At 35.1% G+C, this 24,442-nt stretch overlaps 1 protein-coding gene across 1 annotated transcript in view; it reads left to right on the top strand.

Annotated features, from left to right (window-relative positions):
- Positions 1-13,484, top strand: part of SGPP1 (sphingosine-1-phosphate phosphatase 1) — a 39,509-nt gene extending 26,025 nt beyond the window's left edge. The window contains exons 2-3 of the mRNA XM_081145685.1: positions 1,173-1,262; positions 11,059-13,484. Of these exons, the coding sequence (XP_081001811.1) occupies positions 1,173-1,262; positions 11,059-11,610 (642 nt within the window). The 3' untranslated portion in view covers positions 11,611-13,484. The remainder of the gene's footprint in view (positions 1-1,172; positions 1,263-11,058) is intronic.
- The last annotated feature ends 10,958 nt before the right edge of the window (positions 13,485-24,442 follow it).

Raw genomic sequence — 24,442 nt, 5'->3', positions numbered from 1 at the left:
TTAGTTGTCAGTGTAGTGGTATTTCACTTGGTTAAATTTATTCTTAGGTATTTAGAAGAAGATGTGCTCTTGTGTGTGTGGGGGGGGGGGGAGAAGTAGATGGTTAAAAGGGAACCAGGAGAGTGAAAATAACTGGTATAAAGAAAGTGGTGGGCCATGTCAAATGCAGTAGAAAAGTCTAATTAAAATAACTAGGTACTAAATCTTTACCATCCTTCTTACAACCATACTTCATTTTTAAGCATCACTTCTTATTGAACCACCTTGGCTTCAAATTCGTAAGAAATATGAAGGAATGAGGCATAAATTGCTTCAAATATGCCATCTCCCTTTCTTTAGAAATGTACCACATACCTATCCCCTAGAATGCTAGGAGAGTTAAAGCCAACTCATAAAGTAGTGCTATTGATACCAAGACTTCTCTACGTTTTGTTTTTTTCCTTTTTATGGCCTATTATTTCCAGTATCCCATCAAAATTTTTCTCAATATGGTTACCATTTAAATTTTAGTGGTGGGGCAGAAGTGGAAAACAAATTATAAGGTGTTGAATATTGAATACAAAATGGGAAAATATCAATAGAAATTGTAGATAGCAGTTACTAATGGAAGCGAGAGGGAGATAATGCCCAGTCTATCTCCCCAGCAAAGTGAAGACCCTTACGTAGTCCAGATTTAGGTACTATCCCAGAGGCGCTTTCATTTTGTAGCCATATTAAAAGTATGTCTTCTACCTGTTTTTCTTTTATTTATTTTTTAAATCCTCACCTGAGGATATTTTTTCCATTGCTTTTCAGAGAGAATGGGAGGGAGAGAAAGAGAGAGAGAAACATTGACATGAGAGACACATGGATTGGTTGCCTCCCCCACCTTCCCCTACTGTTTTTCTTCTTTTGTAGAATGCTGGTGATTGAGTCTTTACTGTAAAAGCAAAAATGAGTTGGTTCCCACAATGAAGAATATGGAAACATCAGATTTCATTTACTTGTTCATTTCATGCAGAAGTATTTCTTGAATGTCTGCTGTGTGTCATGTTTAGGGTTAGTGCTGGGAATACATTGGGGAATAAAAACACATACTTCTTTTCATGAAACTTTAGAGTATGTGATTTGTTTCTAATTTGCTTGTTTACATTTAACCTAATTTATTTAATTTTACTTTTTTTCCTCTTTAGTACCCTCTTATATATGGACTGATCCTTGTTCCCTGCTGGTGTTCCCTAGTTTGCCTAAGTAGAATTTACATGGGAATGCACTCCATTCTGGTAAGAAAAATGTTGTGTTTATAGTGCTTTATTTTTTCTGAAATTGATAGGCAATTTAATAATTTTTAATCATTTGTAAACTTACGTGAAACCTAAATGACAAAATATAGTTATTGTAAATCTTCTGTGTTTTGCAAAAATATCAACATGATGCTTTGTGAAGTTTTAACGTAGTAATTATGTACCTCATAAAAAGAGTTCCCAGCAACCACAATAGCCAGGTATACTCAGGATAACATTTCTCCCTTCTTCCAGTCTCAGTTTTATTTTTTTCTCATTCTCTACTATGACTCTCCTAACGCTGAGTCAAAACCAACAAGGGGAATATAGAAACCAAGGGGAGCTCTACTTATTAGTGACTAGAAACTTAAATGCACTTAATCTATTGTGGTGCCACCTGTATTTACATACTAAACTCTACTTGTCTTCTCTTTCCTAACAGTATTTTAGGGCTCACAGCAGATATTTTATTTTGAGAATGCAGTTCAGTTTCAAAAGCACCAACACAGACACTCATGTACTCTTTTCAGCCACATCTGCTCACTTCCATTCCTCTCTATCCCTATTGACATTCTTTTAATCATCTCTTTACCAGATTACTGCAACAGCTTTTTTTTTTTTTTTAATATATCTTTATTGATTTCAGAGAGAGGACAGGAGAGGGAGAGAGAGAGATAGAAACATCAATGATGAGAGAGTCATTGATCGAGCCCACAACCCGGGCATGTGCCTCGACCGGGAATCGAACCCTGATCGCCTGGATCCTAGGTCTACGCTCAACCGCTGAGCCACGCCCAGCCGGGCAACAGCTTCTTAATTAGTAGTCCTCTTTCTGGTCTGACACCATTCCATGCAATGTTTAGTCTCTTGTTACAGTATACTTCCCAAAACACAAATGTGGTGCCATACTGAATGACTTTACATTTTCTCAAATGCAAAAATGTTTCTTACCTCCATACTTTTAGGATTGCTATAACTAGTGCATGAAATGTCCTTTACCTTTCTTAGCCTAGCTAACCTACCCATTCTTGAATATTCACAAAAATGCTCTTATCTCCTAAAAGCCTCATTACTTTTCCCATCTTTCTTTTTTTCTTTTTTCTTTTTATTATTATTATTTTATTTATTATTATTATTATTTAATCCTTACCTGAGGATATTTTTTTCCATTGCTTTTCAGAGAGTGTGGAAGGGGGAGAGAGAGAAATAGAAACATCGATGTGAGAGAGATACATCGATTGGTTGCCTCCTGCTCCTACGCCAACGGGGGCCTGGGTTGAGCCTGTAACCGAAGTACATGTCCTTGGCCTGAATCGAGCCTGGGACCCTTCAGTCCGAGGGCTGACGCTCTTACCACTGAGCCAAACCAGCCAGGGCCCATTTTTTCTTTCTGAAGACTGGTTAGGTGACCCTTCTCTCAGAGCCTTTTGAACATAATTCTGGCACAGCACTTATCCTAAAATGAAAATGCTGTTTTCCTTATCTGTAACCCCCACTAGACAGTAAGCAACAGGAGAAAAGTAACTATGTTTTCTCTCTCTATCCCTTGCATATAGTGTGGTGTCTCTTAAGACACAGTGAACCTGTTATATATTATATTGTAGATAAAAGATCAGAAGAAAAAGTAGAGATATATGAACTAATTCACAGAATCCAAAAATTTCTAGTAAATTACATTGACTTTTTCTTGTCCTTAACAACTTTCACTTTTAGAACTTTCGTATTTGACTTTTTAATAATTATTTATATTAATACAAATTGTGAATTTGTATACAATTCTAATATCTACTAATTTTATAATGAGACTGAGTATCAGAGTCTTATATCACATATAAGATTTGTCACAAGAGAATGTTGTTATTCATCTCTGTGCCTTGTGAGAGTTATTCCCTTCTACTACCGAAAGTTAGCAATATCACTCTTAAAAAACTTTCAAATGGTTATGCATCTTTAAATGAAAAAATGAATCCTTGATATTTCTTGAAGAAAAATATATTAAATAATATTATCTATACCTAGGTTCATTATCATCGTACAATGAGTAACATGAATCTGATTATATTGAATGTATAATGCATAATCTCAAAGATGCTGCTCTTTAAAAAAATTAAATACAAGCGCCCTGGCCAGTATGGCTCAGTTGGTTGGAGCATCATCCTGTGTACCTAGGGCTGTGAGTTCAATTTCCGGTCAGGGCACATACCCAGTTTGCAGGTTGAATCCCTGGTTGGGGCGCTTAGGCGAGGAAGCTGATTGATGCTTCTCTCCTCTCTTCCTCTCTCTCTAAAAGTCAATAAGAACATATCCTTGGGTGAGGATTAAAAACAAAAAGTTTAGTCCGGCCGGGCGTGGCTCAGCAGTTGAGCATCGACCTAGGATCCAGGCGATCGGGGTTCGATTCCTGGTCAGGGCACATGCCCGGGCTGTGGGCTCGATCAATGACTTTCTCATCATTGATGTTTCTATCTCTCTCTCTCCTTCTCCTTTCTTCTCTCTGAAATCAATAAAGATATATTTAAAAAAAAGAAAAAAGTTTAGTGAATTGGTCAAATATTCAAGCTTAGTTTATTTTTTAAAAAAATAGGAATTCTTTTAAAAAATATATATATTTTTATTGATTTTAGAGGCAGAGGAAGGGAGAGGGAGAAAGAAACATTGATCAGCTGCTTCCTACATGCCCTCTATTGGGGATCAAGCCCAAAACTGGAGCATGTGTCCTGACCTGGAATCAAACCAGCAACCTTCTAGGTGCATGGGACTATGCTCAACCCAGTGAGCCACACCAGCCAGGGCTAGTTCATTTTTTATATACCAGATAATGTCTACTCATGAATCAGCTGAAGTAAAAACAACATTGATGTATTATTTTTCAAATGATGACTCCCATAACTCTAGTCCTTTTAACTCTTCAAGAATCATCTTGTCCCGTGTATAGTATTACAAGTTTTTGCTTTTCCTTTAAAAGTAAAATCACAGATAACTTGTAAATATTGTAAATTATGGTTCTGTTATAACCACAACTATTTCTATTCAGTAATACATTGCTTCTTATCATTTGATAATTGGCTATGAAATTATACCCATAATGAACCCCCTTTTTTTTTAACATTTAGGTCTAACTTTCCTCATAATTTTTGTTTCTTTTCCTACATTTTAATGTTTTAGTAATTACCTGCATTTTGAACTATTTTCTTAATCATGGTTTGTATTTTCACTGTTTATTGTGAAATTAGTATGGAACTATAGGCAGAGTGTGCCCTAGAATTTGCTAATAGGTGCTTAGATACCATATTATCTAAGCTGATATCTTTATTAACATTGAGAGTTCTAATGTGTTCTAAATAATTCATAATGAACACTTCATTCAGTATTTGCCATATGCTTTGTTATTGTTACAACACACAGAGCAACAGCTTTGTTTATTTTTAATATCCTCCTACTTTCCTAAACTGATTTTCTTTACCCCCAGGAAAGTAGAGGAGAGTTACTACATCCATTTTTTCTTTATTTGTTACCAAACCCAGCTCTTAAATTTTAGTTTTTTAAAACATAAGCCATTTTCAAGTTACTAGACTGAGTACTTGTCCGATTACTTTTGTTATAGAGAAAGATCTGGAACAATAAACACTTAAGAGTTCTAATAGTGATGAGTTTTAATAGTGGTTATTCCTGGATAATAACTATTTGGGGGGTGTTGTTGGTTTGTTTGTTTGTTGTTTTTGTTTTTTGTTAATTCTTACCCAAGGATATTTTTTCCATTGATTTTTAGAGAGAGTGGAAGGGAAGGAAGGAGGGAGGAAGTGGGGGAGAAAGAGAGAAGGAAACATGAGTGTGAGAGAGACACATCAATTTGTTGCCTCCTGCATGTGCCCTGCCTGGGATCAAACCCACAACCTTTCTGTGTTAGGAGGTTGTACCCAACGATGCTCCAGCCAACTGAGCCACACTGGCCAGGGACTATTTGTTATTGTATATCTGTATTTTCTAGTTTTTCTATAGTGAGCATGTATTAAATTTGAATTTTATTACTAAGGATGGATTTTGAAATTTTTTATCTTAAAGAAGATAATCAAAGATAATCCAATCCAACAGTACATTTTGTTGTTAGAAACCCTGTTGGTTTCGCTGGCATATTAAAGTTAGAAGCAGGAAACCTGAAATGTATTATAATTAAGAAAAAAAAAATACTAGGAGACAACTGAAGTTCTAAATTCCAGTCCCAGCTAACGATTAGCCTCTCTTATTCTATTTCTTCATCAGAAAAAATATAAAGGAGAATATTCCAGATTTAATTACATAATAAATCTTTATTGAATGTATGGTATTTGATATCTTCTGTTATAAATTTGATGATAACCCTGAATATTCCACTTAAATGTATAGTCAATTTTTAGGGCATAAAAATTATAATAAGTATCTAAAATTATTCACTAAGTTTCTTTTTGGAATATTTGCTATTTTGAATTCTTTATGTTACATTTCATGTTAATTTTCTTTATTGTATACTTTGTGCTGTAATACTTAAAAGCATTTGATTATACATTTTAATGTTATACATTAAATATCCCAATGATAGCCACTGTGTTTATGTCCTGAGCTCGATCACTCATTATTTCTGGTTTTGTTGCATGGAAGTTCAGTATGCCCTCACTATCCAGTGTAATATCATAAACAATAACTCAGTCAGGAAAGGAAGCAGATTTGTATAGTTGTTTTTTTTAATTAATTAGGGTGACAGGGTTAATATGAACATACAGGTTTCAGGTGTGGGTTTCTATGTTACAAGATTGTATAGAGTCTTGCAGCAATCTAAGTTTAATATTCATGGAGATATACAAAAAAGTAGAGGACAACAAATATTGGGTGTTTTATGTCATACTGAAGTATACTTCTAAAAGTGTAATGTAAAAGTAAATCAAACAAGAAAATCTTAATTCATTAATTTTTTTTTCACTTTTAAGGTATTATAAAAAACATTTTACAGGAATGAACATACTCATATCTATAATGTGAAAAACTATATTTTTTTAAAGTAGCCACTTTAACCCTTCTTTTCACCTAACCTTTGAGTAAATATGTATGGTTTTATATAAATAACTCATCAATATCTACTTAAAACATCTAACTTGGTACACATTCTGTATGAGAATTATAAGACTCAGAACATTTCCACATTAGTATATAACTTAAAGTTTTGACTCAATCATGAAATTTAAATAAAAAATAAGCAACAGCTTCTGTCCTGGTAGCGAAAATCCTATGGTTATTCCCTGAGACCTGCGTCTTTTAATTACAAGTTAGAGAAGAAAGGGTAAGGTAACAAACAAAGGAACATAACCTCATAGAGTGAAATTATTTGGCAACTAGGAGTCTGAAACATGAGGAATAGGGTTTGACAGTCATGTGACTTGAGATCTCCGTATTCTAAGGTATGGTCAGAGTTGAGGCACTTGGGGAATCTTCGCGTGATTGCAGTAAAATTCAGTTAACCAGAATTCTTAAGTAACTTTTAGTGCATATCAGCAAGTTTTCATGGAAGACTTCATGTTTTAAAAGATGTTGAAAATTTAGTTTCTCTTCATTCCTAATATTTAATGAGGTGATTCCTTTTTTTTCTTTTTCCAAATGTATTGAGCACTTTCAGTCTAGGAGATTAAATAACTAGCTATGTGAACTTAGGCTATTTTCTTTCTTTAAAAACTAGTTAATTAACTTTAAATTTTCACCAAGTTTGAACACACTTGAATGGGAAGAAAGGTACTTTTAATATTTATTTTTGGGGCAACAGAGCAAAATGCAATTGTCTCAGGCAAACTATATCAGAGTGGTTGTGAGAATTAAAAGTGGCATTAAATGTAAAATATTACAACAAATGTTTTAGTACAGAAATAATTATTATTCCCTGAAAATGTCTTTAGCCTAAATTCAAGAAATTATATTTCATCTATTTCTCTTATAGAGTTCTTGTCAGGCAAAATGTGGTGATGACTCTAAAGAGTTACTTTAATTGCCTTAATTCAACTCACCAAGTATTTATTGCCTGCCTACTGTGTGCCAGACACTGGGTATATATGTATAAATAAGATAAAGTCTTTGCCTTTGAGAAATCACAGTCTAAATACTAATATATAATATAAGTAGGTACTGCAGTAATTCTCAATAGATTCACTGGGGAGCTTTAAAAAAAAATACTGATGCCCCAGTCCCATTTCAATTCAGTTAAATCAGAATCCCTGAGATTTGGCACAGGCACCAATATTTTTGTTAAGTTCCCTGAGTGATTTTAATGGCAGCAAGAGTTGTGAGCCTTTGGTTTTCTGGAAGAAATAAAGCAAAGAAATGAAAAACAATGTGGTAACTGCTGTAACAGTTATGTAGAAGATGCTTAGGAGGCAGAGAGGAGGAAGTTGTTCCTATTATAGGTTTGGAGGAGAAAGTGTATGGAGGAGATAGATGCCTGGGCAGAATCTCAAAAGATATGCAATAGTTTGCCTAAAATATAGATGGGAAGGGTAATTCCAAAATGAGAGGAAATAGAGTCTGTAAATTATAGGATCTGGCATTGAAGCTTAATGGTAGGTAGAAGCCAGGTATGAAATGCTTTGTATGTCCTAAAAATTTTGAATATACCAGTGGTATTTATTGCCTTTGTTGATACTTTCAGAAACATTTTGTTAATTGATTGTATCTTTCCTGGACCTACTGTAAAAGGAGTCACTTATATAAAAATTAAAATTTTAAATAATCTCACTTCATACTGTAGAATAGGAAAATATCAGTGAGAACTTCTTTTATATAGAAATGTTTTTCTAATATGTATGTAATATAATAATTGTTGAAAAACAATAAAGATATTCATTTAAAAGCAACTTAGTAGATTTTGTTAAAATAGATAAAACAAATTTCTATAAAGGATTCATTCACTCATTCATTCATTCATCCGTTCAACAAATATTTGAGTGTCTACAATATGCTAAGCTACTTGGTAGGTGGTGGTGAACAAAATATAATCTATTTCCTAAAAAAATTTTAGTTGAATATTCAATTCTTAGCCTGTTTAGTAACTGTCTCTATCTTCTGTAGCTGCTCTTATATTCCATAGCATTCTCATTTGAAGTTGAGTATCTTTTAGAACGTTGGTTTCAAGTATTGTACTGTGGACTGCCAATCCACCACTACAAAATTTTTATTGAACTGCTACCGTACAGTGAGTACAATGGCTGGAATTTGGGGTATATTGAAGTCTTCAATATAAAAGGCAAACAGACTTTTTTAATAACACTCTTTTATGATCATGAAGACTATATAAAGAAATCATGTAAATCAACAAGAAGAAAATCTAAAATAACAGTTCCCAAAAGACACAACTGTGCATTGCATAGAAAAGGAATAGCCCATAAACTTATGAAAAAAATAATAATCAGGAAAATTCAGTGGCTCATGGGATATAAATTACAAACACTGGAAAAAATTTTATTTTCTTGTAAAATTGAACATGCATTTATCCTAAGATTCTGCCATTCTAGTCCTAAGCATATGTCCTGGAGAAACACTTGCAGACCCACACCAGGGAACATCAAAAGAAAGATAGTAGCATTGTTTATAATATTCCTGGTTGGCTTAAGAATACATACCAATTAAGAAAGCATTTAAGTTCAGCTATAACCAATGAACTAATCCAAAACCTGAAAACAACCTAAATGACTATTGGTGGGAAGATGGATAAATTGTATAATCATACAGAAAAACATTACACAGTTTTGAAAATGAATGACCTACATGTAAATACAGTGAATGAATCTTGAAACTTAATGTTTAGTGTAAAAAGCAAATCAAAGGAGATTGCATTTTTTTAAAGCTCAGAAAGAAGCAAAACTAGATAACATTTTGTTTGAAGATATGTGTTAAAACAGTTTTTAAAAACAGGTGTTTATTCAGCCAAAACTCTGGTTTATAATGGTCTCTGGGGAGGATGCAGCAATAGAATTGGGAGATAGCATACCAGTAGAGTCAGAGTACTGGTAATATTATAGTTCTCTTTTTGGGCAGTGATTTCATAGATACTAATTTTATAAGTTCATGTGCACTCCAGATATCTTTTTCTATGTACCAAATATTACATTAAAAAATTATAAGACAGAGAAACATTAAGCAACTAGTCTGCTTAACTGCTGAATGATATTGAGTGCCCGTTGTTATTGACAGCATAAGGATAACTATATGAAAAGAGTGGTTTCAGTGCAGTGATGAGTTAGAAAAAAAATAGGAAGTGAAGAAGCGAACATAAGCAACTCTTGATAAAAATGTCAGTGATAGAGAGTTGATCCCAGGGGTTTTGTTTTGTTTTAAGGTGGAAATTCTGAAACCATTTTGTTTATGTCAGGAATGATTCAGAAAGGAAAGTTCTTTTAATAATAGCTTTATTTCTTCCAGTAAACCATTTTTCATCACCTACCCAAGTCGTTCATGCCTAAAACTAAGTCATCTTTCATCCCTTTCTCTTTGCTTCTCTCCTACAGTTTCTGTCACCAAGTTGAAATTGTCAGCTCGAATGTTAAAATAGTTTCCTAGGTCATCTGTGTACTTTTCTTCATGTGTATATGAACCACGTCAATAGTGAACCACTGCAGTAGCCTCCCACCAGTGTCTCCAGTGGCCTCCTGCTTTCCGTACTTTTTCTCTGACTCATTCTTTACACTGCAGATCGAGTGTTGCAGTCCTACTTTGGAATCTTTCAGTGGCTCCCTAATACTTTTTTGAAATAAGATTTAAACCTCTTACCTAGTCTATAGCGCCCTGTATGATTTGGCCTCTGCTTATCTCTTTTACCTCATACCACATCCCTCTTTCCTTTGCTCACTATTTGAGTCACACTGGATTTCTTTCAGTTCCTTGAACTCACTAGATTCTTTTCTGCCTCAAGCTTGTGACACTTGGTATTCCCTCCACCTAGAATACTTTTCCTTAGATCTAAAGATAGATAAGGCTGACTCCTTTTTGGAATCAGGTCTCCTCTGCTCAAGTGTCACCTCCTCAGAGAGGTTTCTATAATCACTCTAATAGGGTCTTTTGTCATACTATCCCATTGTCCTGTTTTAGTTTTCTTCATAACACTCATAACTATCTGAAATTGTAATATTTATCTACTTTCTTACTTACAGGGTTATTGTCAGTCTTTCCCATTATGATGCAAGCTCTATGACAGCAGGAATCTTGTCATTTTTTAAGCAATGTATCTTCAGTCCCTAAAATAGTTCCAGGCACATGTAGGTACTCAATAAGTATTTGTTCAGTGAATGCCTGGATGAGAAAAGAAAACTATCCAGGCTTTGTATCCTCTTTAATCATGAATTACATGTTTAAATGCATGAGAATGAAGATGGTATTTCTGAAAAATAGGTATATTCTTTTTCCCAAGAGTCAAAGCTACATAATTTAAGCATATTAATTGTTCAGGATTTGAGTGTAGATTTGTGGGTATGTATGCATTTACTTAAATTTATAAATACTTACATTTATATATACTTTTAATTTACATTGTAAATTTATAAAAGGATAGAACTATGAAAACATAATTCTTTTATTATTAATAAATCCTTTTTATTGTCATTAAAACAGTTTTTAGTAACCATTATATGGCCAGTTAGTAAATTTTACTTTGAGAATGTGACATACTTAAAAAATTTGTATCTATTAACATTTGAAATATGAAATATATATATATGTGTGTGTATATATATATTTTAATGCCAAAAATAGTATTATACTAAACAACTCTACTTTTCTCTTTTCCCAGGATATTGTTGCTGGATTCCTATATACCATTTTAATCTTAGCTATCTTCTATCCATTTGTGGACCAGATCGACAACTTCAACCAAACTCACAAATATGCTCCATTAATCATCATTGGGCTTCATTTAGCCTTGGGGATCTTTTCTTTCACTCTTGACACCTGGAGTACATCCCGAGGAGACACTGCTGAGATTCTAGGCAGTGGTGCTGGAATTGCATGTGGATCTCATGTTACCTATAACATGGGTCTAATGTTAGACCCTCCTTTGGATGTATTACCTTTAGTTAGGCCCCCCATTACTATAACTCTGTTTGGAAAAGCCATGTTGCGTATCCTTATAGGGATGGTATTTGTACTGATAGTTAGAGTAATAATGAAAAAGATCACCATTCCTTTAGCCTGTAAAATCTTCAATATACCATGTGATGATGTTCGAAAAGCAAGACAGCACATGGAAGTTGAACTTCCTTATCGGTACATTACCTATGGAATGGTTGGTTTCTCTATCACATTTTTGGTTCCTTATATATTTTCCTTTATTGGTATCTCTTGATGGAAAAATGTTGTTTATTATAAGAAAGAGGGTATCAGTTACTGATATCTAAAAATATATTCTAGTTAAAAGCCAAATCAGAGTTAGGCTTTTGCAGGAATTTAACTTAAATAATTAAGTAAATTCATAAGAGTCAGTGCATTTTACCATTGCACATCCAGATATTGTTTTAGGTGAGCTGAGCTATTTCAACACTGAGAAAGTGATAAGTTTCCATTTAGACTGTTAATATAATATTTGGAGAGTTTTGTGCTGTTATGGATTCAATATATATAATATATATTAAGGTACATAATATACAATTATGTATATAATATATGTTATATATAAAATAATATAGCTATGTTTTTTAAACTGGGGATATATTATAAAATCAGTAATAATATGCAAACATTGGTGCCTGTGTATTTGGACTTAATACAGGCATGTTGTTATTAACAGATATATTTAATGTTTACTTACTATGGGAGCCATTTCCTAATTAAACTGCATAAATTATTAGACCAGAATTCATATACTACCACATTGATTTATGCCTCATTTTACACTGCCATCATATTACCCATGATGTTGAACATGGGAGGCATTTTTAATGGACCAAGTTTTCAGAAAAATTCATTTTTGGATTCCTTTTTCCCCCCAGTTCTGTATACTGTGTTGAATGTACTTTATTTGCAGTTGTTCTGGACATCAGTTTAATAATTCAGGTACTGATTTTTATTGCTTGCTAATTGTGCCTTTCTGTTGCTGTATTAAGAAATGCCACGTATACTGTGATATAAAAATAAGATGCTACCTTAATCTTAACATACATATAATCGGGCAAATATTTTAAAAATATGTCAAGCTAACAGGGCTAGAAGTAAAACACCCTCAATTCTCTTTAGCCTTTGTTTAGAAAGAAATGTGGAATGGGCTAAACTTTCTCACTAATTTATTGGGAAACTAAATGGACAAATATTTCCATTTTTATAGGTATTTTTCTGTGCATTGTAAGTTATAGAAACAAGATATATTTTTTGTACATTGTCTTGCTGGTTTATACTGCAGGTAGACGTTTCCAGTTAATGGAAGAGTAATTGAAATTTATAGATGGGACAATGCACAAGCTTCATATATAAACAAACTGTTTTTCTAAATTATTTGGAAAGGATTGGGTTTAGCAGTTACCTTTTAACCCACTTATTAGCTACTTAAGTTAAATTATAAAATCTGAAAGTATCAGTATTTAGATCCTATTACTTTTTCAAATTTTCAAATTTTTAATTATTTTCAGAGGTAAATTTGGGTATAGTATTAAACTATTCTTTATTGTCTGTGCCTTTATATTTTGAAGTGTAATTATAATTAGATTAACATTGAGTTTATTTGTAATAAGTTTTTCATAAAGAAGAGAATTAGCTTTCCATAAATGAGCATCAGGTATGGAATTCCTTTAGTGCAATATCTGTCAGATTATCCAGAAGTATCACTTTAAGATGTTTCTATTTTGGGCAGCATAACTATTTAAGCTCATATTTTTATAATTCTGATTGAGAATTTAGAGACGTGGTAATTTTTACCAGTACTGAATCTGATAATTTTAAATAAAGCAACAAAATTTGGAACCTTTCCCTATTAATAGGAAACCAAGGCACTTGGGAACATATCGGTACGTTGGAAAATGTGCAAAGAACTTTTCTTTCAAAATGTGTTCAATGAATCAAATTTGAGGGACTATTTCCTATAATTTGGGTCTATGCTATCTTATTAATTTTTATATCTAGCTTTAAAGGTATTTGAAAATATTCCATTTCTTTGTGTTTTATTATTTTCTGTTCTGTGATAGTTCCATGCTAAATGTATTTAAAAATAAAAACCAAAGTCAGGTTGCAGGGTGTTTGGTTTTGTTTGCCTTCTATGCATTTGTCTCTGTATTATCTGGTAGAGATTATAAAATATGTTTAGAATTTTCAATTCCAGTAGGCTTTCCCTCTGAGGCGTTTTATTCAAAATCAGTGTACTATTTCCAGTAATAGGAGACATTGAAGAAATTCTGTCAGATTCAAGTTGACTTTGGGCTCCATTTATGATCATTCTGACATTGTACTTTTAGTAAAAAGTTTCTTTTAAAAACTTATGTATAAAGCATGTTTCAGTAAAATCTGTGGCTAACAGTATTGTAGGAATTAATCATAATACTAGGAACAGGTACTTTCTCAAGCAGAATAAACATATGAATCAATCTCCCTTCCTCCCTTTCTGCCTCCCTCCCTCCTTCCCTCCTTTCCTTCCTTCCTTTTTTGCCTGCCCACCCACTGCCAACATGTAGATATTTCATTTTGTAACTTTAAAATTCCATGATGTGTGAATTGTAAAAACTAGGTCTTCCAGAAACTCATTGTAAGACCTAATGTAAAGCAATACTACAGATTATATAATTACTAGCTTTCTTTATAAGTAATTTTTAATAATGTGTCTTTCAAAGACAACATAAAAATTAATTCAGTGATATGAATATAATTTAAAGGCAAATTTTCATAAGACATTTGATAAAGATGAGTACGTAAATACTAAAATGTTTTTATTTTTAATATAGTCACAATTTTATACAGCAAAGGTGTTTGGTTCTTTTCATTGCCAAAGCTATTTCATTGTTGTTAACAAAAAGTTTAGACTTAAAAACACAACTATTTAATTTGGACATCAATAGGACCAGTTTTTAAAATTCAACTTTGTAGTTGAATTAGTTTTTCTGAAGGGAGCGCTTGTTGTTTGCTAAGGAGCTGTTTTGAGAAAGGGAAGGGGTAATAGTTTGAGGAACAGTAACGGAACAGCCTGGCTGGTGTGGCTCCGTTGTTGGAGTGTCGTCCTGTCCTGTACAGCGGAAAGTGGCTGGTTCAGTTCCAGGTCAGGGCACATGCCCAAGGTGGCTGATCGATGTTTGTCTCTCACATCAGTGTCTCTCTCCCTCTCTGTAAAATCAATTTTTAAAAATAAAAGGTTTTGGGGTTTTTTTCAAGAGTAACAGAACATAGCATGCTGGGTATTTTGTCAAATTTTGGTCACTTTCAGTTCCTTCTATAGTATATGTAAGTTAAGAAAAAAACTTTTACACTTGAATTTTAATTGTGGTTACATAAGCTATAAATAGCACAATAAAGTAAGTTTTAACAAGCTATGTGTAAAGGACATTTTAGAAAGCTCTTCATCTTTAAGTCCACCAGACCAGTATAGATCTTTATAAGACATTTCTTCCCCATGAGACACACAGGAGGGAAAATTCAAAGAAAAATAAAAGAAACATTCTTTTTAAAATAAAAATGTTTATAGAAATAAACACTGACTAGCTGGTATTTCCTAATTTGTTCTTCTTTTTCCTTTCATCATCTTTAGTCTTGTTGCATAGCACCACAACCAACAGGATATGATAGAATATCTTTGTTTTTCAAGTGTTTTTTCCCCCCCATTTTCTGAAATCCAAATGAATTTTAAAGTTGCTTTATGGCCCAGCCGGGCGTGGCTCAGCGGTTGAGCATTGACCTGGGATCCAGGCGATGGGGGTTCGATTCCCGGTCAGGGCACGTGCCCAGGTTGCGGGCTTGATCAGTGACTCTCTCATTGATGTTTCTCTCTCTCTCTCCCTCTCTTTTCCTCTCTCTGAAATCAATAAAGATATATTTTTTAAAAAGTTGCTTTATGACCTATACTAACAGATCATATCATGATGTTTGCAACATCATTAGGCTTGTTTTCAACCTTAAATGTCATCAAGTCCATTATCTCAGATTTTAAAAATTCTTCCACTTACCAACAGACTCAGAAACAGAAATCAAACTTGGATACCAGAGGGGAAGGGGTGGGGGAGGGGTGAAAAAAGGTGAAGGGGAAAATAGTAATATTGTGATAACTTGGCACACTGACAGATAGTTACTAGACTGAGTGTGGTGAGTACTTCATAATGTATGTAAATTATGAAACCAATATATTATTGTATGCCAACTACACTTTTGTACCCCTGAAACCAATATAATGTATGCCAACTACACTTTTTAAAAAGTTCCTACACTTATATATTATGTGCTTTGCAATATTTGCTTAATACATATTTTTAAAGTTTCCTTTGTTATATAATGACATTTTCTTATGAGATATAAAATGGATTCTTTTTTTAAAAAAATTTAAAATAATATTACCTCTTCAGATTTGAGGTTTATCCCTTGTCCTAAATTAAAGGTTCTCGAAACCGAAATCCATTGTAGCACATATGACGACCTGTCATTGTCTTATTTATTTATTTTTAATTTTTTTTGTCTTCATCTCTATGGTGTAAACTCCAGGAGGAAAAGTACTCGTGCCTCTATTTGTTTTGGATCCCTGTAAGACAGTAGGCATTCAATTAATATATGTTGAATGAATATTCAATACCTAGACAGGCTTCAGCATGTGCATTTTTCTGGGGAATAATTCTACACCTTTATCAGAGTCTCAAAGAGATTAGTGATGTAAAAAGTTTAAAGTTACTTCTTGTTTTAGCTGTTTTAAAAGTTTAGGCTATAAATAAATGCTTTCAGTTTATCTGGTAAGAATTTTGTCACTTTTATGCAAATATTTAAAAGATGATAATTTAGATTCTTGAAATATTTTGCGTGTAATTACAGTTCTCTATTGTATAGAATGTGATTTTTATCCAAATTAGTTGTAAGATAATTTCTTTAGAATTAAAACCAAATCTGAAAGAAAATATACTGCATATATAGGGATATAATTGTTTTTAGTAATAAGAATATAAATGTGTTCATGAGACTATTACTTTATACAGCTGACAGTCTGATTTTTATATTTAAAGTGTTATTAATAATTAAAATGTAGATGAGATATATTCAGGGTTTAAGTATTGATTTTTTTTCTACTTAAAAACTTTTAAAGGCTCCCCTGGTCCCAGAGGTCTCCAGGCCCACAATTTTTTTTAATTGAGATATACTGACATATATTAGTTTTAGGTGTACAACATAATGATTTGATATGTGTATATATTGTGAAATGATCACCGCAATAAGTCTAGTTAACATCTGTTCCCATACATAGTTTCAAAATTGTGGGGGTTTTTTATAAGGACTTTTAGATCTACTCTCTTTAGCAACTTTTAATTTTTTTTTTAATAGCTGTATTCTTTTTTTTTTAATTTTATTTTTGTTTAAAATATTACAGATGTCCCCTTTTCTCCCCAATGACCCGTTCCACCCCGTCCCTTCCCCCTCCCCAGTCCCTCTCCCCACCATTGTCCCTGTCCTTGGGTTGTGCATATATTCATATAAATTCTTTGGTTACTCTCTCCCCCTCCACCCACCCACCCTCCTCCATCCCTCTGACATTCGTCAGACTCATCTGTGCTTCCATGTCATTGAATCTATTCTGTTCATCATTTTATTAAGTTCTTTAGATTCCACGTATAAGTGAGATCAAGTGATAATTTGTCTTTCGCTGCCTGGCTTATTTCACTTAGCATAATATTCTCCAGGTCCATCCATACTGTCCCAAAGGGTACGAGATTCTTCTTCTTTACAGCTGCATAGTGTTCCATGGTGTAAATGTCCCACAGCTTTTTTATCCACTCACCTACTGATGGGCGCTTGGGCTGTTTCCAGATCTTAGCTATTGTAAACTGTGCTGCTATGAACATCGGGGTACATATATCCTTTCTGATTAATGTTTCAGGATTCTTTGGATACATTCCTAATTTTACAATATAGTATTAACTATATTCACCATGCTGTATGTTACATCCCCATGACTTATTTTATAACTGGAAGATTGTACATTTAAATTCCCTTCACCCATTTCACCAACACCCCTCCAGACCCAGATTTATGGAACTCAGTTGGTGACAATAAAATGGATTCTAATTACCCTAATATATAAAGGGTAAAACCCCTTTCCATCTGGGTTGATATAGGGGATAAAATTCACCAAACTTATTTTAATTGATAGTGTTATTTTTGCTTATTTCATATTGAAATTCTGTGATAATGCTCTTAAAGTAGTGAAAGTGGAAAAAAAATACTTCCTCAACATTTCTACTCTGCAAAAGGTTTCAATTAGCTTTACAAATAAATATTTTAAAAATATTTCTTTCTCTCGGCAGTATATTCCCCAAATCTTATTTAAATTATTAATTGATTAGACCTGTAAATTTTTAAATTAACACATAACGTAATTGATAAATATCATTAATCAGCTATAAGCCCAAATATGACATTTAAATGTGAAATATTTTTCTACCTTTCCTAAAAATAAATCGTCTACATTTTCCCACTCTGTTATATATGTCAAGAGTAATTACAGAATTACAAATATTTTATACATATGGGATCTTAGAGCTCATATATAGGGTGTCCCAAGAAAATGTATATACACTTTAACAGCTGATAACTCAATTTTTCACTCCTTTCCAGTGTTAATAAACACTGACTTTATAATCAACCATTCAAAGTGTGTATACATTCTTTCGGGACACCCTGTATATGGGAACATCTTACCCAATTCATAAATCTATAAAATTAGCAGATAATCATATGCAATCTTCTTAAATACTCCCTCAGTTTAGGCAGGCAGACTGTATGTACTGTTGAACAGTTCTAAGTGAAATCAAATTTTAATGGGCTAAGAGCAGTGTGGTGGGCAGAGGATACATTTTAGGTAGAAGAAACAGGATAAACCAAAGCATAGAAATGGAATTGTTTTAGACATTTGGCAAGCAAGCAGATCGCAATTTGTCTTGAGCGTCAAGGTACCTGGAAGACAGTAGTAAGATGTAAAGCTGAAAGTTTGTTAAAATGTTGAGTAAACGGTGGTTATAGTGAAGCGTTTCCTTTCCTTACCAGTGCCACTATTTACTGCTCATGTAGCTCATGGATGAAATTACACCCAACTTGAAGGTAAAACTATTGTTTGCTAGATACTTAATTATTAAGTATTTGTTTCTTTTTAAAATCTGTGATAAAATAATTGTGCGTTTTGCTCTAAGTTTTGTTAGCTTATTAAGGGGAAAGAAGGCAATTTCATATATTAACCCTCGATTTTATATGAAGCATCTCAAGGCTTTGGATTTTGGTGACATGAATCGTGACTGCTGTAGTTGCAGTTACTTAGAGGAGGGGCACCTAGAGAGTTAAAACTTGGTCAAGTTACACTCCCCCATGTTAGTTTGCAACCTCCTTGGGAGATTCCCAGGTGTAATCTGAAACTGGCCCCCATACATGGAGGGCATGGAGAGACCACAGAAAGACGCAGGCCACCCCAGATTGGTAGGTGGCAGGCTGAAAAGCAAGAGAACGTATGAGGCAAGGCGGCCAAGTACATCTGAGCACCTGCCTGCCAGATCTTAAAAGTTTACGTAGAGGCCCTAACGGGGATAGTTACACATACTGGTAGTTCACGTGGTCTCTCAAGGCTGTAGGTTTCCTTGGGGCAGCTTCTGGGAACAGGGGAGGCAAAAGGAACACACATTCCAGAGAAGGGAGGAGGTGGGGAGCCTCCAGTTGCCCAGGTTCAGCTCTTGGGTCAACCAGCAGTCATGTCTTCTTGATGACCTGCAACATCACCTTCCGAAACCTCACTAGACGGTTATAAAGCAAACCAATGGCATACCCAGAAACATGCTAGCAGACCAAGAGGAAATGTGTCTTGAGGATGTGACCCCTTCCAAGGGCCTTTATGTGTTCTACACACAGCACTACCTGTCAGAGGACTCGGGGATTCCCAGGCATGCTCTGGGAATAACGCGGTGTTCTTCACCTTACTGTTTAGCTCATCATATTTGAGACCGTGAAATTTTATATGGATTAAGCTAAGAACCTATCACACATCTGATTAACCCCAACTGCTTGGGACATGAAGATTGTGGGGTGAGGGTAAGAAGGGTGTTTGCTAGTCCAATCACAGAGACAGCATCCATATGTTCCACGTGTGTGAGGTCATCTGCAATATACCCTGATTCAGCATTATTCCAGAAGGGTCTTTGCTTGCTTCCTTATTCGAGTTGCATGTGTGTCTGTTACTCATTTAAAAGACAATGACCATATTGTCTTACATTTACCTTATAATTAGCTCTCAAACATGTTACTAGCCATTGCATATCTACAAGTATAGCCATGCCATTCACCTGCAACTCGAATTCCTAAGAAACTTTTGGAATACACCATAAAAAACTTTTTTGGGGGGTTAATCCTCAGCCGAGGATGCTTTTTCCATTGCTTTTTAGGGACTGGGAGGGAGGGAGAGAGAGAGAATCAATGTGAGAGAGACACGTTTGGTTGCCTCCTGCATGCTCCCCCATCCAGGGCTGGAGCTCGAACCTACAACCAGGTACATGTCCTTGACCGGGAATTGAGCCTGGGCCAAAGCTCTACCGCTGGGCCACACCGGCCAGGACAAGAATGTCATATTCATGGGTAATTCCTTTTATCAGCATGACATGGTCGTCTTTTTCTGTTAAATTTTCTGTGTGGTCTTATTTAAGGTATGTCTCTTAAAGACTTAGTGTTTTTAGTCAAATCTGAGTGTCTTGGCACCTCTCTTAATTTGTGAATCTGGTTTACTGACATTTATTGGAATTACTGGTATGTATATGGGGCCTTTTCTGCCATCCATGTTGTGAAATCCAGTGCTATCTTCTGTGTCATCTTCATGAGCTCTACGCCGCATTCCTCACAATCCACACTCTTTTCGTCATGAAACACTTTCTTTTACCTTCTGTGATATCACATTTTCTTCCTCTTCATTGACCCTTCAGTCTCCTTTGCTGGCTCCTCCTCCTCTGCCAACTCCCTGATGTTGAAATGCCTAGAAGCTCGTTCCTGAACTATTTTCCCCTCTCTATCTACATTCTTTCCCTAGATAATTTCAACCAGTTTCTGGATAACTCCACTCCAATCTTCTCCCTATCCAAGCTTCAAATTACATATCCCAATGTCTACTTGACCTTTCCCCTTAGATTTCTAATGGACATCTTGAATTTAATATGTGCAAAGCAGAACTCTCGTTTTTCTCCACCAAATGTGTTCCTAACCTACTCCTTCAACTCAGTAAGTGGTGTTATCAACTGCTCAGTTTTCAATCTAAAAATCCAGTTGTCATTCTTCCACTTCTCTTACCCTTCACAAAGTAACCCATTCACCTTCAAAGCATAATTTGAATACCTCCACTTCATTGCCTTTGGTTCCACCCAGGCCTAAAGCATCACCATCACCTGTCGCCTGGCCTACTGTCTAATAGCCTACTGATCTTCCGGCTACCACACTGGCTTCCTTATCTGTCCAGTGATTCATTCTCCACATACAAATATTTAAAAATGTAAATCAGATTATGCCACTCACTTTTAAAAAACCCTGTAGTGTATTCCCATTGTAATTGAAATTAAATCTAAACACCTTCACAGTGCCTTCAAGGGCCGTAATCTGGCCTCTAGCTACTTCTTTGCCTTAAACTCCATTCCAGTCATAATGGCCTCGTTCTTGAACTCAAGCATCAGAGCCTTTGCCACCTTCCCTGCCTGGAACACTTCTCCCTAGCTCTTCCTATAGATGGCTTACCCTCCTTATTCAGATCTCAGCTTAAATAATATCTTCTCAATGAAGCTTTCCCTGGCCATCTTATTTAATGGAACCCCCATTGCCTATATGTGTTTTTTTAATCAAATTATCATGTCATATTTTGTTCATAGCACTGAATTTCCCTTGTTTATTTGTTTGCTTGTATCTTCTTTCCTCAGTACCATGGAAGTTCCGTGAGAGCATGGACCATATTTACCATAGTCTCTGCTTACTTCCAACACCTAGAACTGGTAGAGACTCAATAAATATTTGTCCTATGAATGACTGAATGGATCTACCTTACTCTTTTATAGTGCTACATGGTACAATTACAGTTTACTTAACAATTACCCTGTTAATGAACTTTCAGATTGCTGCTAATTTTTTGCCATAACAATGCTACTCTGAAGATTCTTGTATCTTTTTTGTAATTGCTGTGACTGCATATAGGCAGGGAGCCAACAGAGATAAATAAGACTATATCCTGTCCCCTTCCCTGACGTCATTTTTACTTCCTTTCCCACAGGAATTTAAAGAACCCTTATATACAAACTAATTTTTCAAAATAAAACAAGCTTGTTTTTAATAGTTCAGATTGAAAGAGGAAGTTGTTACTTTATCATCCAGATTTATTCTGTCCCTGTCTAGTTAGTTTTAAAATTCTCTTACATCTCAGAAATCACTGTGGAACTATAAGAAGCTAGAACAAGACCCTTAAAATTACCTCTGCCGATAATTTCTCATTCAATCTTTCATCTCATCACCTTACTCATCTCTGTTGGCTCCATGCCTATACGCATCCTCAGCAATCTACACTAGAATGTTAAATTGTCTTATACTGAACATTTTGTAACTAACATTTTAAATGGATATTTATTGCCTCGTGGGCGTAGCTCAGTGGTTGAGCATCGACCTAGGATCCAGGAGATTGTGTTTTGATTCCCGGTCAGGGCACATGCCCAGGTTGTGGTCTCAGTTCCCGGCAGGGGACATGCAGGAGGCAGCCGATCAATGAATTTCATCATTGATGTTTCTATCTCTTTCCCTCTCCCTTCCTCTCTCTGAAATCAATAAAATTATATTTAAAAAAAAAAAAAAGATGGGTGTTATTACTGTTTATATTAATTATTGTAGTACTTAAAATTGTTGGTATATTGCCCTGGCCAGTGTTGTTCAGTGGTTAGAGCGTCAGCTTGCACACTGAAGGGTCCCGGGTTCAATTCCCAGTCAAGGGCATGTACCTTGGTTGCGGGTTCACTCCAGTCCCCAGGTTGGGGCCTGTGCGGGGGCCCTGTGCTGGAGGCAACCAGGTGATGTGTCTCTCACATCAGTGCTTCTCTCCCTGCGCCCTCCCTCCCTTCTACTGTCTAAAAAAGCAATGGAAAAAATATCTTCAGGTGAGGATTAACAACAGTAAGAAAAAAATTGTTGGTATATTGAAATAAAGAAAATGTATAATTTATTTTAAGAAAATTAGTAGCAAGAATTAAAAGACAACAGATCTGCTAATATTCTTTTTTATTGAATTTATTGGGGTGACATTGGTTAATTATATAGGTTTCAGGTATATAATTCTACAGTACATCATCTGTATATTGTATTGTGTGTTCACCACCCCAAGTTAAGTCTCCTTCCGTCCCCCCTTTACTCTCTTTTACCTCACCCGCCCCCCATTCTGTCAATCACCATACTGTTTTCTGTGTCCCGGAGTCAATAATTTCTTGAATTCCTTACTTTCTCTTTATTACTGTTCCTCTAAGTGTTTTGCTAAAATGAGACAATGTTTTATTCCTTGTGAGTACTAGATACTGTACCTGACTATATGGATTCAATTGTAGAATATTTTCCTTTGGATATTATAGATTTTTTAAATCACAATAATATTGATAAGACTGTATAACTAATTCTCAAATATGAATTCCGACAAATTATCAATGTTTTATCAGTACAAACCCAAGAATATATTATTGCAAAGTAACACCTGGCAAATGAACTGCAAATGAGGCATAAGGACTAATTAACAAATTTTAGGCAGGTAGTCTTCAGAGTTTATTATTACTAATTCCCCAAATAAAACATGTACTCAAAGAAATATGTGAACACAATATAGAACTTGAAATACATGATTAGAAGTAACAGAAACCTTAGTCAAAATGATTTTTAAACATAAAAAGAATGAATTGCCTCATTTAACTGAATGTCCAGCGGTAGCAGGCTTCAGGCCAGGCTTGATCCAGTGAAATCTAAAGCCATGGAGACCAATCAGCTCTCTAAGAATGTTTTCCTGAAGGGCTACATTGTGAAGAATTATTCAGATTTTGATAGGAGTGCTGCAATCAATGATGTCTGTCCAAGGGCAAAGGGGAGAGTGATGTGGCAGATAAGCCAAAAGAAGGGTTCCCAGAAGAACAAAAATCAACAGTGTTGAATACTAGTAGAGACTCAGGATGGGGGCAGAGAAAAGCCACGGGTTTCACACTAACCTTTAGGAAAGCAATTTCAATAGTATATGTGGTAGGGGCCGCAGTCGGGCTATGATGAATTAAGGGCGGGGGAGGGGAGAGGAACTGGGGAGAAGCAGTAAGTGCATTGCTGAGGTGGATAGGTTTGCGAAATTGGCAGGTACTACATGATAGAACTGATTTCATTATTATATACAGTTGCTAAAGATGTAATTAAATCTAAGGTTAGACTGCACCTGAATCGGGAAGATTATACAACCTAAAGTGAACAATATCCATCAGATGCCTTTGTAGCTCCTGATCTTAAGCAATAAATTTTAGTACCGCTTATCTGGCTTTTATCTCACACCTGTCAAAGAGAAAACTTGAGGGATTGGCTAACCTACCTGGAGCAGTGAGCTCAGTGTGAAGTTCCCTGACCTGCATTCCCTGGGAACTTGTTAGAAAAGCAAATTCCCGACTCCTGCCTCAGACTTACTCACTCAAAAGCTTGGGGGTGGGGCCCCAGGCAATTTCTTGAACAAGCTCACCAAGTGATTCGTATGCACACCCCAGTTACTGTAGTGTAACAGCACTTTCTCATGAAATAAGCCACATAGTTATGAAATTACTCACCTACTTGGTCTGCCTGACCTAGATTACCTGGATTCTATACTGCCAAGCGCTTTCAAGGGGTTAGAGCTAACTAAAAGTATTTTAAGCCTATTGTGGTCTGTTGGCCAGTCTGGTCTATTAAGAAAGCTCTGAGCTGGCCCGGCCGGCGTGGCTCAGCAGTTGAGCGTCGACCCATGAACCAGT

This window comes from Miniopterus schreibersii (genome assembly GCF_964146895.1).
Source record: "Miniopterus schreibersii genome assembly, chromosome: 1".
NCBI classification, from domain to species: Eukaryota; Metazoa; Chordata; class Mammalia; order Chiroptera; family Miniopteridae; genus Miniopterus; species Miniopterus schreibersii.
This window is presented reverse-complemented; position numbering and strand designations above follow the sequence as displayed.